Here is an 18,719-nt window from a genome sequence, read left to right as displayed (position 1 = left end):
GATGGTGGTCGCGACGCGATATCATAGTTTTGATGGGTTGGTAGAATTTTGGAAGCACTGGATTAAGCAACAGCAGCAAACACGGGCAGGCCCAGCCTTGGACAGCATGCTGATGAACTGCCTAAGGTCAGCTGACTATGTGAGGATGAATTGAGGGGAGTAGGACGACCGCGCCTGGTAGCAGACCGTCAGGATTCCCAATCACGTGGTCCTGCCTACACCAACATTGCGATATGTTGGTCCTATCACTAATTCAAAAGTGTATGTTGGGTTTGGAACTCACGTCATTTCGTTACCCCTTCGCCTTACGATAGCGTAACTGGAAGGTCAGCAGACGCTTTACGTTCCACATTCAGAAAACACATCCGACGGCGCGGTGGTTTCAACTGTCCCACGTGTTGAATGCAATGAAGTGGTGATGCTTTGCAACGAGATAAAGACTCTAAACGAAACGAAACTCTAAACTTTATCTGCTTACTTCATTTGAAGTGCACGTACTCGAGAATCGTGTGTAAAACGTCAGCACTCACCTCTCCCTCGGCCCCTGGGTGGTAGGACAGCCACTTCCATTCTGGCGAGAAATATTGCGACCCCGGCGAATGGTTCCACAAGATGAATGCGTGTGTACTCTCCAGAAACCGCACGTGCAATGGGTGGTTTTCAAGTTGAGAAGTGGCGCTGCGCATGCTGGGTCTTCGAACTTCCGGTCCGAAATGTCGCTCAATTGGAGCAAAGCAAAACTTTCATAAACTCTGGCCTAAACGAGAACCAAGATGAGTACGCCAGGGAACGTCTGCCACCCTCCCCCCCCCCCCAAAAAAAAAGTAAGGTACTTTAACAAACACTTCGCACGTATTTTCTTCTGACAAAGTTTACATTTCGTGACACATCGCGCATGTTTCGGTTTCGTTGGCCGTGCGTCTTGAAATAGCGATCTTCTGCTTTGCGAAGTGTTCTGTTACAACGCGGTCGATTTGACGCTTCCGATAACGAAGATAACAAGCAACATTTCAGATATGACACAACAAAATGTACAAACAGTATTCTATGCCGCAATCATCCGCACTCTAAGGACTGTACGCGTTTCCTTTTAGTTTAGGACGACGCTGTGACTTTAGTGATATTCTTTTCCCATTATGGGGGGGGGGGGGGGAGTTGATAATGTTATCACAGCCAGGCACAATTCAACATGACAATTATTAATTCATTTATTTATTTGAAAATACTGTTGGCCTCAGAACAGAGGCCGTTAAAGGAGATGGCACAAAATACACAGAAACAGTCACACTACGGCAGTACTCAAAATACGACAACATTGAAAGCACTCATGCTTCAAAGCAAAGTATTCAATAATCTACTAAATTCCACAAGTGACGACGCGGAGACACAATCCTCGAGCAGAGTATTCCACTCACTTATTACCCTCGGGAAAAATGAGTATTTAAAGGCATTAATGTTGAACCTCTAAGGTTCTAAGTATTTCGAATGTTTGTGTCTGGAAGGACGTGAACTGCCTTTACTTATGTAGGATGCAGGATCGAATTTTAAGTGGCCGTTGAGTAGGAGAAAAAAAAACTTCAGCCTCTTTATTTTTTTACGTTTATTCAAAGGACACAGTTCTGCTCATTTACATCCTGTAAATTAGCATATGCAATTTACGCCTGTATCTGTTATAAATGAACCGTACTGCCTGCCTTTGGACCGTTTCAAGCTTATTTATATTCGACGAAGTTAAAGGGTCCCACACCTCGCATGCATATTCTAAAATTGGTCTGACTAGGGTCTTATATGCCGTAAATTTTGCATGACACGTTGCATCCTTTAATTTCCTTCGTAACATGTATAGTTTAGTTTTGGCTTTGTTAGTAATTTTTTCAACGTGAAAATTCCAACTTAATGAATGAGCAAAATGTACCCCAAGATATTTAGTAGTATTTACCCTGAGAAGATGAAAGTCGTGGAGTTTGTAATCGAATCAAAGCTTATTATTCTTATTTGAAACAGCATAGCCACTGTTTTATTATAGTTAAGCGACATTTGCATCTCATCGCACCACTTTTCTACAACGTTCAGATTGGAATTAAGTTTAACTTGGTCTTCAACTGTTTGTATTTGGTTATAAAGGATGCAATCGTCAGCAAATAATCGTATCTTAACATTAACCCTTTCCGCTAGGTCATTTATAAACACAATACACAGCAGAGGGCCTAAAATTGAGCCTTGGGGCACGCCCGATTTGATCTCAACATAATTTGAGGAATTTGAGTTTATACTAACCAACTGGGTTTCCTTCCAAGAAGATAGTGCTCGATTAATTTAATGAGAGAGGTGTTCTTGAATATGCTGTCTAATTTTCTCAGAAGCTTAGGGTGACTCACAGTGTCAAAAGCCTTCCTAAGGTCAACAAAGATGACATCAGTTTGACCTCTTGCATTAAGTGTCGTAGAAAGGTCGTGTAAAAATTCGACTAGTTGTGCTACAGTAGAACGGCCTTTACAAAAATCGTGCTGTATGCAACTAATAACGTTATGTTGATCGAGGAATTTTGATATATGACAAAAAATAATATGCTCAAAAACTTTACAGCAGCTACCTACTATAGAAATCGGCCTATAGTTAAAGGGGTCGAGTTTACTTCCAGACTTAAAAATGGGAACTACTTTGGTCACTTTCCATTCTCGAGGAATCGTTGAGAATTCCATTATCTTATTAAAGAGCAAATGTAAAAAATTAGCATTCCATCCTGCGTACCGTTTGAGGAAGGCGCCCGGCAACAAGACAGTGCCTGGGGATTTTTTAGGATGGGGATGTTAAGTAGAACAGAAAGAATTCCCTGCACTGTTACACGTAAATTGGGTATGAGGAACAAGCGAGTAGCCCATCAAAAACGGCACATTCTCTTTGTTATCGCGTGTAAAAACAGATGAAAAATAGTCGTGGAAGATGCGAGCAATGTCATTCGGTTCGGTAACAAAATTGCCGCTGATGCAGAGCTTATCGACTGAATGTTTAGAACCAGATAAGTATCTCCAAAATTTTTGAGGGTCGATTGTTAAGAAGTTACTCAGGATAGAATCAAACAAATGTTGTTTTGCACTCTTGATTTGCGATCTCATCTGCCTTTTTAAATCAGAAACAATATTGCGCACCTCGTCTTTATTATCTGATGTCATTCGCCGTTTCCTATGACGAGCGATCCTTCTTTTCAAATGAATGATGTATCGGGTTATCAAAGGATTGAGCCTCCTTACCCGTTTTCTTCTAGTAGGCACGTGCTTTTCTATACACTCAAAGGCAATGCACTTGAAACTAAGCCATAAATCATCGACAGAGGTCTGTCGCATAAGAGACAAATCATAAAAGGGGTCATAAGCGAGGGAGAGACCATCCAAAATCCCATTGTCGTCAGCATTATTAAAATCGTAGTACTGGATATTCTCATGACGAGAGGCCTGCCGATCAGCTTGGACAGTTAAGGTAAAATTAACCATTTTAGGGTCAGAAATACCTGGAACCACTTTGCAACTTCTAAGTGGATTGAGAATTTTGCCATTAAGGAACACAGGGTCCAAAATGGAGCTTTCCATTTCTGAGACGCGTGTGTAGTCTTTCACAATTTGGGTTAAATCATAGGCGTAAATGATGTCAGTGAGCAACTCGGCATTCTGAACATCAGTTGTACCTGAGGAGAGCGGCTCCCACACAATGTTTCTCATATTGAAATCGCCAGCAATATACTAAATTGGAAGATTGAGGCCTCTGTCTGTCGCGGTAGTCGTATAGTCTCTGAAGAAAAGGGAATGGTGCCTGTGGTGGTCGATAAACTACTCCCAGCGTTAAGACAACATCTCGCAAGGAAAGTTTACAAAACACTGCTTCAATGTAAAAGACTGGGCCATTTGCACACAAGTAAATTCATTACGAACAAATATTGCCACACCCCTTCCCCTACGACCTCGGTCCCTCCGGAACACTTGGTATCCAGAACACGCAAGCTCGTCATCAGCAATATCAGGATGAAGCCATGTTTCAGTTACGAAAACAATATAAGGTTCATGCTGTAATAATACACATTCAAAGCTATCTAATTTATTGAGCAAGCTCCTTGCGTTCAGTGAAATACATCGAAGTTAAGGAGCATTCCTAGTTACGTACTGGTGCGGGGGAGAGGACACGTGCAACAATCAGAGTGCGTTAGTAGTACTAGTAACATCACGAACCGAACCCGTTGACAGACTACAATGTCACGTAGCATGGTTGACCTGGGATTCTCTTCGGTAGCTGACAACAGGCACTCGTGATTTTAGTGCACGATCCCACTTGTACAGGGTATTGTTGATTTTTATCTTATCATAGGATAGAATAACCTTGTCCTCTGCCAACTTATTAGGACGTGCACTTTCCAATAGCAGCTTACGAACACGCCTAGTCTCTCTGGAAAAGTCTTCTCCAATAGATATATTGGACCCTTTCAGTTTGTTTCCTCGCCTCAAAATTTCTATGTTCTCGTTATAATTGAACAGCTTCAGAATAACTGGTCTTGATTTCCCTGTATTTCGCTGACCAATACGGGGAATTCTTTGAAAAGACAATGGCATAAAAGTTCAATTTTTCTTTGGACAATCCTTCCATTACGTCCTTTTTTAGCGTTTCAATAGTTTCACTTGGGTCCTCTGGGATGCCAAAAACGACCAAGTTATTTCTTCTCCCTCTGTGTTTAAGTTCAGTAATCTTATCAGTCTGTTGACGTGCGATTCCTTCTAAACAGGAAACAGTCTGCTGCAGGCTGTTAAGAAGCTGGGTATTTTGACTGACCTGCTTCGGCAGTTCGTTCAGCATGTTCAGCTGCACTTTAACTGTCTCCAGTTCCTACCCCAGCGATATTTGCCGATCCTTGATTGTTTTAAGGCGGAATCACCCCAGTGTAATCTCTATGGGTATCACGGTGCCCAGTTCATCTCGCAAACCACTGCTTTTAGGTTGCCAAACTCTGGGCACAAAATAATGGAAGATACCATGTAGGTATTGACACCTTTTTAATTCATCTTCTGCACACGGTTGAATTTATACATTTTTTTGCTTCCTTGGAAACAAATACATTGAGCCCTATGGAACTAGCATGAAAACGGTCGGTATAACGTCGGTGAAGAAAATTTTCCTTTTCAGAATGGTGTCCAGCAGTGCAAATGTTGATTCTGATCACCTTTCAATTGAAGTTTCGTGTCAAGGTACTCAAGTTTCCGCGGTGAAGTGGACATAAATTTGGCTGTTTGTCGTCTGCTCGCCGGGGCTGCACTGTGCTGCCACCACATCCAGCTTCCGCTTTGGGAGAGGGACCTCGGCTTTAGCACCTAGCTGGGAGAGGGGACGGCAGAAGGTGCGCGAGCAAGCGCGTGCAGGGCAAACTGTCTGATAATCAAACTACATTACAAATTCCGACTTCGTTTTTCTTTGCAAACATATCCTCTATGTCACTCAAGGGCTCGTGGCTGAAACAGTTAGTTGAACCTTTGGCTCACGAAACGTATTAGGGATCGTATAGGGTCTCAACTAAATGAAAAAGCTGCCGTTGTTGGTGCTAGCAAGTTTTACTCTTAAGAAAGTTCCCCAGTTGCGTACGATCCGCCTATCCAAAAATGTCTAGATCAAGAAAACGTCCATCAAAGGCAAGAAAGCGAACGAAAAGAGCAAGGAGCATTGCCACAGCTCGCAAGAGGATACGGCTTGTTGCCACATCATTGGCGGAAAACTCTGACAGGTAGGCGTCGCATGACATAATTTATACCTGTCCAATCCCTAAAGTGGAAACATCCCCAAAGGAGTGCAAAACTTGTTCGTAAGTAAAGCACGAGATGCACCGCAAAAAATAAATAAATAAATAAATAAAGAAAACTATAAAATAAAATAAAAGTTCACTTCGTGTTTCCTTTTTAGCTTGGAAAGTGAGTAATGACCAGATGCAGCATTTGCGCTTGCAGCGCGTTGTTGCTGACCCACGTTGGGTATACTAAACGCGTGAGCGTCACCTACTCTCACATACGCTTACAGGTCTTTGTTTGTAATTTCACCTCTAGGAATCAGTCCTGTGCATTTGATGCGGACGTGATGGACACTGAAGCACAATGGGTGTCTACCCCAAAACGTCCAAACACGGGAAAGCCACAGGAATGTACTTTCATGCCACGTCACGTCTGCGATAACAAACGACGCAGGCAGTGATAACCGGCAGCAGTCGCAGAGAAGTGATCTGGAACTACCAGCATCCGCGTCGAGTGTTCACGGCAGATCGGGAAACGACGACAACCGGCACCCGCCTCGTATGGCATCGTTGTCCGCAACCTCTGTGTGCGACTTTCCAGAAACCCCTGTCAACACAAGCCAGTCGATGGTGTCAGAAACCGCAGATGGTGAACGAGCCACCCTATATAGTCATCAACTTTCAACAAGTGATTGAGGAATACGGAAAAGCTGCTGTTACTCATTCACAAGAATGCGTGTTTTGTGGCCAGCTTCGGTTCGACAAAGAAGTTAGAGTGGGGCTGGGTGTCACATTGGAATATCGCTGCACCAAATCACCTCTCTGCACCTTTAGCCATTTTGTGCGCACACAACCTCCACTGGATTCGAAAAACAGCATCAATGCTAATATTGTTCGAGGATGTCTCGCGGTCGGAATTGGGTTCACTCAAGCCCGAGAACTTACAGCGTCAGTTGGTCTTCCCCTCCTTTCTTACAAATTGTATCAGAAGTGCGAGGACAAAGTTGGCGAGAGTTTGCACGCTGCAACGTTGGCCTCTATGAAGGCTGCCGCTCAGGAGGAAATCGAATTGGCGAAGCAACGTAAAGAATGTCCTGATCCTGACAGCTTTTGGCAGATTCCGGTCATAGTGGACGGAGGATGGAGTAAGAGGTCTTTTGGGCACAGCTACAATGCAAACAGCGGTGTCGCGGTTATCGTCGGCAAATATTCACGAAAGATACTGCACATTGGCGTCAGGAACAAGTATTGCACTCTTTGTCAACGTGCGGAGGCTGAAGGGAAAGATCCTTTTCCACACACCTGTGCACGCAACTGGGCTTCATCTTCGACCTCAATGGAGCGCGACATTATCGTCCAGGGTTTCCAAGAAAATGAACGAATGTACGGAATCAGATATACGACACTAATTGGCGATGGAGATAGCAGCGTTTTCGTTGCTGTTCAAACACAAGTTTCATACGGTCGATTGGTAAAGAAAGTTGAATGCGTGAATCACCTGGTCAAAAATTACACTAAAAGACTGTACATCGCTGCAAAAGACACCAAAGCATTCACGTCACCAGATGGAAGGGAAGCCAGGAAGATTTTGTCGTCAGCGAATATCCGAATCCTAAAGGGTCTCGCGAAGTCCACTGTTAGACGACATGCCCAAAACACCCACGCTGTGACGCCTGAAGCGATACAGATGCTACGTCACTAACTGAAAAACGGCCCGTATCATGTTTTCGGCATCCACAGCGGCTGTTCCTCTGAGCATTGTCCCATCAAGAGAGGTGATGCGGTTGAACACGAACGACGGACCGAAAAGGGCAGGCTTCTAATACGATCCGGCATGATGGTAGAAATTCAAAAGACCATTTATATACTCGCTGACAGGAGTGACATGCTCCTTCTGGACGCAACAAGCAATGCGGCAGAGACATACATGAGCATGGTTGCTCGTACAGTAGGCGGAAAGCGTGTGGACTTTGCGAAAAGCAGGGGGTATGGAAATAGGTGTCGCCTTGCAGCCATTGCATACAACATGAGAGGCGCAAAGTGGCACGCATTCTACCTGCAGAAGTCATCCGGGAAGAGGCCGACGTCTTCGTTGATCAACATAATAGAAGAAAGAAAGAGACGAGACGAACACAAGGCACGCAGAAAAGCGGTGCGTCGTGGCAATCCCTGCAGGATGCCAAAATTTTCAAGCGTCGCCGGAGACAAGGACTATGGGCCAGATTCACAAAGGCCGGACCTCGAGAACACCATCTTTCTGCAGAAAGCTAAAGAGCTAGCTGACAAAATAAGACTTACAGCCCACGAAGCGAACACCCTCCAGGAATCTACGCTGGAACAAAGTCAGTGCTCACTTTGGCGTGCAGAAAGAAAGCAGAGGATACCTTCCCCCTCGATTTACAGCATATGTCGGCCGCATCGAGCGACTTTCAACTACTCGTCAATTGTGAAGCAGATATTGTATCCCAGGTCATTCCAGAGCAGGGATTGCCAATACGGTATGAACCACGAGAATGAGGCAGCTTCGGTATTCCAAGCCAGAAATCCAGCCTGTGTGGTGAAGCGCTGTGGTCTTTTTGTGAATCCTGACACGCCGTACGTGGCCACGAGCCCCGATGACGATGACGACTTATTGATGACGATGGCATCCTTGAGATCAAATGCCCTGCAAGCGCTCAAAACTACCCGTCCATCGTGGAAACTGCTAAAAGACATGCCATTGGTGTCAAAGTTTCCAAAGAAGGTTCACTGTACCTGCCGCGATCACATAAATACTTTTATCAGATCCAAGCGCAATTAAATATAACTAAGAGAAGTTATTGCAAGCTTGGGATCTGGTCACCCACGGACATGCAGGTACTTACAATAAGAAAAGACCCATCGTTGTGGGAATGCCTGTTGCCCCAGCTCAAAAAGTTCTACCTACATTACCTGATGCCAGAAATAATCGATCCCCGTGTAACAAGGCATATGAAATTGAGAGCAGATGCTGTGGAAATGAGTGACCTTCAGGACCTGCTGTAGCTGTTGTCCACGTTTGTCCTTACTACTCCGTCGCAGGTTGTAAGGTGATGGCATACCGAACTACGGAATGTACGAAGCAGGATTTCATTATTTGAAGAGTGCACTGCAAGAGTGACAGCCTTGACTCTGCTTGGCTTGGATGTAACATGTGTTTAGCAAGACACAGCTGATCCACGTCAAAGTCAGCGTGTCGAGAACAATTTCTTTGCAATATTTCTTGCATGGCAGTAGACAATGATAACTGTGTGACATTTTATAGGCAATCTGCCACTAAGCTGTGTTTCTTTGGCTTTTTTTAATGATCATTTTGGTTGCCGGAGCATGACAGGTATTGTGTATGTGTGTACGCAGATAATTTCGAAACAGTTCACAAAACAGAAGAAATAAAATGTTAGAAAATGTTGGCTACTTAGTTGATCGTTAGAAGCCTTGGCTGCCTTGGCGTCGTCTGATGCCGACTAATCAGAAAAGAAAAAAGAGAAAATGGGGCGCTCTTTACTGCAATCCGCGTCACTTATCGGTGGTGGTGGGCAAGAGGATCGCTTAGACATTGTAGCGTGGTGAGAAATCAAGCGCAGTAAACAGTGGGACTCGCGAACATGTCATCTCCACAATTTGATAAAGGAGAATAATCAGGTGTAGTCACTCGACCTTTAATTTGTGGAAAGAAAAATTACAACAGGTTACGATAAATACACTTATATTTCGACAGCTTTTATTTTCGGCATCATACACAAGTGCATTACGCCACACATTTCGAAGCAGTGGGTAGGGTTCCTTAAAAGCCATCATGGCTGCCGCCTGTCGCGCAATTAATATGTTCGAACGAAAGAAAAATAAGTCATCGGAAGGACAGGTATGGTGAACTATAGTTCACCATAGTACAGGTCATGGTAAGCTAGTACAGCCATTGTGTCGTAACGACGGAAGAAAAAGACCGTGTGGGTTTCGTCAACATGTAGAATGCAAACTCTCTGAATCCCTCTTCCAAAGCAATTTTCTGATATAAACAGGTAAATGGCGCACACATTCCCAAGAATCCGCGCCAAAGCGTAAAGGAAGCTTCACCTAACCCATTAAGGCATTGGGTGAAGCCTAACTCCACCCTGCCCATAGGCGCCATGTATTTGGAACACATTTTTATAAATAATTTCGTTTCTATTCAAGTAATTGATATGCACTCGAGGAATTGCTGAGTATGCTATGACATGAGCAATTTCACCAAATTAGAACGTTATGTGAACAGTTGTGTTGGTTCCATGGGGGGCTACTGAAATACATGTATCTCTATGAAGAAATGCGATCCTACCAGGAACCAACAGATATTTATCCACGAACAAATAACTTTGCAGGTTTGTAATTGAATGCCTGCAGTATAAGAATCCCAGAGTGCATTTTGATAAGCGAAATAGTTTGCGAGATATAAGACCCCAAAGTTGGCCAAAATGACGAAAAATTGAGCCTAACGCACCGGCGTAGGCAGCGAAATATTTCTATGTACAAACGTGACACTTTCCACCATGTTACCTTATTACATGTTTTATTAGAATCAGAGAAATCATGTTGATAAATTAAATAGCTTACGGGGTCATAACGCGATAGAAATACCGCACCCCGTGACGACAGCCGCTCTACGGGAAAATTTTGGGAAGCGCGCCGACGCAGGGAACCTACAGTATTTAGTGCAGAATCGAGAAATTTTTAAATGTGACACTTCTATACCTACAGTACGTGAATCCCAGAGTGCATTTTGATAAGCGAAATAGTTTGCGAGATATAAGACCCCAAAGTTGGCCAAAATGACGAAAAATTGAGCCTAACGCACCGGCGTAGGCAGCGAAATATTTCTATGTACAAACGTGACACTTTCCACCATGTTACCTTATTACATGTTTTATTAGAATCAGAGAAATCATGTGGATAAATTAAATAGCTTACGGGGTCATAACGCGATAGAAATACCGCACCCCGTGACGACAGCCGCTCTACGGGAAAATTTTGGGAAGCGCGCCGACGCAGGGAACCTACAGTATTTAGTGCAGAATCGAGAAATTTTTAAATGTGACACTTCTATACCTACAGTACGTGAATCCCAGAGTGCATTTTGATAAGCGAAATAGTTTGCGAGATATAAGACCCCAAAGTTGGCCAAAATGACGAAAAATTGAGCCTAACGCACCGGCGTAGGCAGCGAAATATTTCTATGTACAAACGTGACACTTTCCACCATGTTACCTTATTACATGTTTTATTAGAATCAGAGAAATCATGTGGATAAATTAAATAGCTTACGGGGTCATAACGCGATAGAAATACCGCACCCCGTGACGACAGCCGCTCTACGGGAAAATTTTGGGAAGCGCGCCGACGCAGGGAACCTACAGTATTTAGTGCAGAATCGAGAAATTTTTAAATGTGACACTTCTATACCTACAGTACGTGAATCCCAGAGTGCATTTTGATAAGCGAAATAGTTTGCGAGATATAAGACCCCAAAGTTGGCCAAAATGACGAAAAATTGAGCCTAACGCACCGGCGTAGGCAGCGAAATATTTCTATGTACAAACGTGACACTTTCCACCATGTTACCGTATTTCATGTTTTATTAGAATCAGAGAAATCATGTTGATAAATTAAATAGCTTACGGGGTCATAACGCGATAGAAATACCGCACCCCGTGACGACAGCCGCTCTACGGGAAAATTTTGGGAAGCGCGCCGACGCAGGGAACCTACAGTATTTAGTGCAGAATCGAGAAATTTTTAAATGTGACACTTCTATACCTACAGTACGTGAATCCCAGAGTGCATTTTGATAAGCGAAATAGTTTGCGAGATATAAGACCCCAAAGTTGGCCAAAATGACGAAAAATTGAGCCTAACGCACCGGCGTAGGCAGCGAAATATTTCTATGTACAAACGTGACACTTTCCACCATGTTACCTTATTACATGTTTTATTAGAATCAGAGAAATCATGTTGATAAATTAAATAGCTTACGGGGTCATAACGCGATAGAAATACCGCACCCCGTGACGACAGCCGCTCTACGGGAAAATTTTGGGAAGCGCGCCGACGCAGGGAACCTACAGTATTTAGTGCAGAATCGAGAAATTTTTAAATGTGACACTTCTATACCTACAGTACGTGAATCCCAGAGTGCATTTTGATAAGCGAAATAGTTTGCGAGATATAAGACCCCAAAGTTGGCCAAAATGACGAAAAATTGAGCCTAACGCACCGGCGTAGGCAGCGAAATATTTCTATGTACAAACGTGACACTTTCCACCATGTTACCTTATTACATGTTTTATTAGAATCAGAGAAATCATGTTGATAAATTAAATAGCTTACGGGGTCATAACGCGATAGAAATACCGCACCCCGTGACGACAGCCGCTCTACGGGAAAATTTTGGGAAGCGCGCCGACGCAGGGAACCTACAGTATTTAGTGCAGAATCGAGAAATTTTTAAATGTGACACTTCTATACCTACAGTACGTGAATCCCAGAGTGCATTTTGATAAGCGAAATAGTTTGCGAGATATAAGACCCCAAAGTTGGCCAAAATGACGAAAAATTGAGCCTAACGCACCGGCGTAGGCAGCGAAATATTTCTATGTACAAACGTGACACTTTCCACCATGTTACCTTATTACATGTTTTATTAGAATCAGAGAAATCATGTTGATAAATTAAATAGCTTACGGGGTCATAACGCGATAGAAATACCGCACCCCGTGACGACAGCCGCTCTACGGGAAAATTTTGGGAAGCGCGCCGACGCAGGGAACCTACAGTATTTAGTGCAGAATCGAGAAATTTTTAAATGTGACACTTCTATACCTACAGTACGTGAATCCCAGAGTGCATTTTGATAAGCGAAATAGTTTGCGAGATATAAGACCCCAAAGTTGGCCAAAATGACGAAAAATTGAGCCTAACGCACCGGCGTAGGCAGCGAAATATTTCTATGTACAAACGTGACACTTTCCACCATGTTACCTTATTACATGTTTTATTAGAATCAGAGAAATCATGTTGATAAATTAAATAGCTTACGGGGTCATAACGCGATAGAAATACCGCACCCCGTGACGACAGCCGCTCTACGGGAAAATTTTGGGAAGCGCGCCGACGCAGGGAACCTACAGTATTTAGTGCAGAATCGAGAAATTTTTAAATGTGACACTTCTATACCTACAGTACGTGAATCCCAGAGTGCATTTTGATAAGCGAAATAGTTTGCGAGATATAAGACCCCAAAGTTGGCCAAAATGACGAAAAATTGAGCCTAACGCACCGGCGTAGGCAGCGAAATATTTCTATGTACAAACGTGACACTTTCCACCATGTTACCTTATTACATGTTTTATTAGAATCAGAGAAATCATGTTGATAAATTAAATAGCTTACGGGGTCATAACGCGATAGAAATACCGCACCCCGTGACGACAGCCGCTCTACGGGAAAATTTTGGGAAGCGCGCCGACGCAGGGAACCTACAGTATTTAGTGCAGAATCGAGAAATTTTTAAATGTGACACTTCTATACCTACAGTACGTGAATCCCAGAGTGCATTTTGATAAGCGAAATAGTTTGCGAGATATAAGACCCCAAAGTTGGCCAAAATGACGAAAAATTGAGCCTAACGCACCGGCGTAGGCAGCGAAATATTTCTATGTACAAACGTGACACTTTCCACCATGTTACCTTATTACATGTTTTATTAGAATCAGAGAAATCATGTTGATAAATTAAATAGCTTACGGGGTCATAACGCGATAGAAATACCGCACCCCGTGACGACAGCCGCTCTACGGGAAAATTTTGGGAAGCGCGCCGACGCAGGGAACCTACAGTATTTAGTGCAGAATCGAGAAATTTTTAAATGTGACACTTCTATACCTACAGTACGTGAATCCCAGAGTGCATTTTGATAAGCGAAATAGTTTGCGAGATATAAGACCCCAAAGTTGGCCAAAATGACGAAAAATTGAGCCTAACGCACCGGCGTAGGCAGCGAAATATTTCTATGTACAAACGTGACACTTTCCACCATGTTACCTTATTACATGTTTTATTAGAATCAGAGAAATCATGTGGATAAATTAAATAGCTTACGGGGTCATAACGCGATAGAAATACCGCACCCCGTGACGACAGCCGCTCTACGGGAAAATTTTGGGAAGCGCGCCGACGCAGGGAACCTACAGTATTTAGTGCAGAATCGAGAAATTTTTAAATGTGACACTTCTATACCTACAGTACGTGAATCCCAGAGTGCATTTTGATAAGCGAAATAGTTTGCGAGATATAAGACCCCAAAGTTGGCCAAAATGACGAAAAATTGAGCCTAACGCACCGGCGTAGGCAGCGAAATATTTCTATGTACAAACGTGACACTTTCCACCATGTTACCTTATTACATGTTTTATTAGAATCAGAGAAATCATGTGGATAAATTAAATAGCTTACGGGGTCATAACGCGATAGAAATACCGCACCCCGTGACGACAGCCGCTCTACGGGAAAATTTTGGGAAGCGCGCCGACGCAGGGAACCTACAGTATTTAGTGCAGAATCGAGAAATTTTTAAATGTGACACTTCTATACCTACAGTACGTGAATCCCAGAGTGCATTTTGATAAGCGAAATAGTTTGCGAGATATAAGACCCCAAAGTTGGCCAAAATGACGAAAAATTGAGCCTAACGCACCGGCGTAGGCAGCGAAATATTTCTATGTACAAACGTGACACTTTCCACCATGTTACCTTATTACATGTTTTATTAGAATCAGAGAAATCATGTGGATAAATTAAATAGCTTACGGGGTCATAACGCGATAGAAATACCGCACCCCGTGACGACAGCCGCTCTACGGGAAAATTTTGGGAAGCGCGCCGACGCAGGGAACCTACAGTATTTAGTGCAGAATCGAGAAATTTTTAAATGTGACACTTCTATACCTACAGTACGTGAATCCCAGAGTGCATTTTGATAAGCGAAATAGTTTGCGAGATATAAGACCCCAAAGTTGGCCAAAATGACGAAAAATTGAGCCTAACGCACCGGCGTAGGCAGCGAAATATTTCTATGTACAAACGTGACACTTTCCACCATGTTACCTTATTACATGTTTTATTAGAATCAGAGAAAAATCATGTTGATAAATTAAATAGCTTACGGGTCATAACGCGATAGAAATACCGCACCCCGTGACGACAGCCGCTCTACGGGAAAATTTTGGGAAGCGCGCCGACGCAGGGAACCTACAGTATTTAATGCAGAATCGGGAAATTTTTAAATGTTACACTTCTATACCTGCCGTACGTGAATCCCAGAGTGCATTTTGATAAGCGAAATAGTTTGCGAGATATAAGACCCCAAAGTTGGCCAAAATGACGAAAATTGAGCCCAACGCACCGGCGTAGGCAACAGAATATTTCTATGTACAAACGTGAACAGCATCGCCTGGGGAGAAACACCCGCTATTATTGTTCACACCGTCACACAGACAATCCTTTCTGGGAGGCTCTTGCCATTCACTCCTCTCGACATTTTCTTAGTGGGGCACCGATGGCGTGTTTGGAGCCCCTCTTTGTCATGCGTTCAGTTGACCTGTTTCCTAAATGCTATCAGAACTTTCTACATCGCTTTGCCCGTGCCCTGTTTTCACCTTTTCATCCTCGCTTGCTCAGCATTTTGTCATGGTTTTCTATGACGTGGTGCACTGGCTTTTCCATCACGGTTCTCGTTATATCATCTAAACCCGTTCGCAGTCACATTGTCCCCCTGGAAGCCACTCTAATCGCCGAGCCGAGTACTTTCAAAAGCCCTGTTGTTGTTGCTCACTCTGGTTGCAATGAACTGTAGCTCCGACGTTGGATTTCAAGCAACCACAGAAACGCATGTAAGAAAATATGACAGGGGAAGCAAGGTGAATGCAGAAAGAAAAAGAAAAAAAAAGATTTTGCACACCTAGTGCAAATTCTTGGCAGCGGAAGGGGGAATTATATACCTAAGCAAGTAAAGACCAGGACTTGTTAGAGGCAAGCAGATAATTTGGAACCATGAAGTATCGCAAAAAAAACTTTGTCCCACACTCTTAGGAACGAACTTCAACACATAGCACGCTCCTAGCCACCCATCATGTCAGATGATATCGTTATCTGTCCTGGTTTCCTAAAAGCGGGAGGCGCACTCCTTTTTCTTTTTTTTGTGTGTGTGTGTGACAATTAGGAACAGCGTAAGTGTCGCAAAAGCATACGCCACCCGTTTTCAACAAATCAGGGCAGATAACGACATGATTCGATATTATCGTTGGCTAGGACGGTGCTATGCGGTGAAGTTCATTCCTCAAAGCGGAGAAAAAAATTTACCCTTGTTTTGTGTGCGGAAGAGGTCCCGCAACCTCACGCGCGGCCAAATCACTGGCGTGGCTGCGGATAACTTCACGGCCGACATGCTAGCATTCGCTTTCCCGAGTTGTTGGAATTCATTTTTTTTTTTTTTTGATTGCGTGTTAGCGCCGCGAAGCAACTGTGGCTATGAGCGACGTACAGATGTGGACAGACGGAGAGAGGATAGCAGGAAGGAGTGGGGGACAGGGGGGTTAGTATGCGTCCTGGGCCGACTTCAGGGGGAACTGTGCCGACATTCGTCTGGAAAGTCTTCGGAAAACCCAGGGAAAACCTCAGACAGCACAGCCGGCGGTAGGATTCGAACCCACCACCTCCCAGTCTAGAGCACGACCTTGGTTACCACCAACGAGCGGACGCCTTAGCCCACTCGGCCATGCCGCTGGTGTGTTGGAATTCATTTTCTCCCTTTTTTTTCGTGCGTTCACTGATAATGAAATTTGCACATAGTTCAATGAGTACACTCATCGGATAGCACGCTCAAAGCCAACCATCATTGAATGATATCGTTATCTGCTCTGATTTGTTGAAAACGGGAGGCATACGCCTTTTTTGTGATAATTATGCTGCTCATAATTGTTACAAAAAAGGCGTATGCTTCCCGTTTTCATCAAATCAGGGCAGATAACGATATCATTCGAAGAGATGGTTGGCAAGGAGCGTCCTATGCGGCGAAGGCCATGTCACGTCGAGACTGGGAGGGACCCGGGTTCGAATCCCGGTGCCGGCTGTGCTGTCTGGGGTTTTTCCTGTGTTTTCCTGAGACGCTTTCAGACATATGTCGGCACAGTTCCCTTAGAAGTCGGCCCAGGACGCACATTCCCCCAGGGCGTCAGTCGTAACGTTGCCCACCTACGTGAGGCCGAGAACGGCAAGCCCTTTCACCATCACCTTCATTTCTAAGAGTGTAACATAAAAGCGATATCATTTGTTGCGGCGCGCTTCCCCAAATTTTCGCGTAGAGCGGCCGTTGTCACCGGGTGCGGTATCTTTATCGTAATACAACCCGGAAGCTATTTAATCTCTCAACATGATTTCTGGGATTCTTATAAAACAGGTAAAGAGGTAACATGGCTGAATGTTTCACCCTTCCAAATATATAAATAAATCTTTTCGTTCCTTACGCCTGCGGGTTTGGCAAAAGTTTCGTCGTATAAGCTAACTTTGGGGTGTTATATATCTCGATCTATTTTACTTATACAAACGCACTCTGGGATTCTAATACTACAGGTGTAGAAGTGGCCATTGTTGAAATTATCCCGGGTCTGCATTGAAACCTGTAGGTTCTCTGCGTCGGCGCGCTTCACCAAATTTTCGCGTGGAGCAGCCGTCATCACATGGGGGTGTTGGAAAAAACGCATGTTATTTCATTGCTACTAATACAGAAGGTAGCGTGCCGTTTTCACGGTCTATCTAAAAGAAATCCCGTGCTCTGTGGTCCACTGAATAAAAAAAAAGTGAGATACGGAGAGGAAAGAAAGACAGGCACAGGCAGAAAGAGAGCCAGGAACAGACGGGAACCGAAAAAAAAATGTTCCGGAAAAAGTGTCCCCTGAGAAACATCCACTTTTGGTACGCGTGGAATTGTTGCGAAATCCCCGTTTGCAATATTGCCGGTCTTGAAGTCCTCGGACTCCAAATCAATCACTAACCTCTCATTCAACTTGGAAAGCTTGGGCCACATCGCCTATGATTTCGCGTAGAGAATACGGTGCAATCAATTGTCACGTTTGTTGATACAAAGTGCCCACTTGGCTGGGATATTCTTATTTTGTTTCTTTCTTCTTATACTAAGAAGTATATCCCACGTGACCTCCCACTGACTGATGTGCAATCAAAACGCACGGATTTTGCGACTGTAGATTCTATAGGCCTGATGACACAGCTATCCTTTCAGGTTTTGAGGAATTAAGAGCGGGACGTACATTTTTCTGTACCTGCTCGAGTGGAGTAGCGGATAGGATGATCGCCATTCACGCCGAGGCTGGGAGGTGGCGCGGGATCGAATCCCCGTACCGGCAGAGCTGTCTGATATTTTCACTGGGCACTGGGGTTTCCCGTAGATTTTCCAGACGAATATCGGCACACTTTGCCCTGAAGTCCGCTCTGGACGCATACTAACTCCCTGTCACCCTCCTTACAGCTGTCCTCTCTGCCCGCCTGTACACTGCGTACATCAACAGTTGCTTCGCGGCGCTAACTCGGAAAAAAACATTTTCTCTGCTAATTAACCCAGATGTAAAATACCACAAAAAGGCGTACGCCGCCCACACTCTTAAAAATGAACTTCACCGTATAGGACGCTCCCAGCCAACAATAATCTCGAATGATATCGTTATCTGCCCTGATTTGTTGAAAACGGGAGGCGTACGCCATTTTTGTGACACCTTTGCTGTTCATAATTGTCACAGAAAAGGCGTACGCCTATGCGGTGAAGTTGATTTTTAAGAGTGTAGGAGCAAGTTATTTTTTAGAAATGCGCGGATCGACGTGCAGGGCGATGCGTAAAAAAGAA

At 44.1% G+C, this 18,719-nt stretch overlaps 1 protein-coding gene across 1 annotated transcript in view; it reads right to left on the bottom strand.

Annotated features, from left to right (window-relative positions):
- The window catches only part of LOC135393219 (protein argonaute-2-like), a 31,980-nt gene extending 31,322 nt beyond the window's left edge, over nt 1–658 (bottom strand). The window contains exon 1 of the mRNA XM_064623708.1: nt 531–658. Within this exon, the coding sequence (XP_064479778.1) occupies nt 531–570 (40 nt within the window). The 5' untranslated portion in view covers nt 571–658. The remainder of the gene's footprint in view (nt 1–530) is intronic.
- Nucleotides 659–18,719: the final 18,061 nt, after the last annotated feature.

The sequence above is a fragment of the Ornithodoros turicata genome, chromosome 4, assembly GCF_037126465.1.
Source record: "Ornithodoros turicata isolate Travis chromosome 4, ASM3712646v1, whole genome shotgun sequence".
NCBI classification, from domain to species: Eukaryota; Metazoa; Arthropoda; class Arachnida; order Ixodida; family Argasidae; genus Ornithodoros; species Ornithodoros turicata.
The sequence above is the reverse complement of the archived record's forward strand: the minus strand, read 5'-3'. Positions and strand labels throughout refer to the sequence as shown.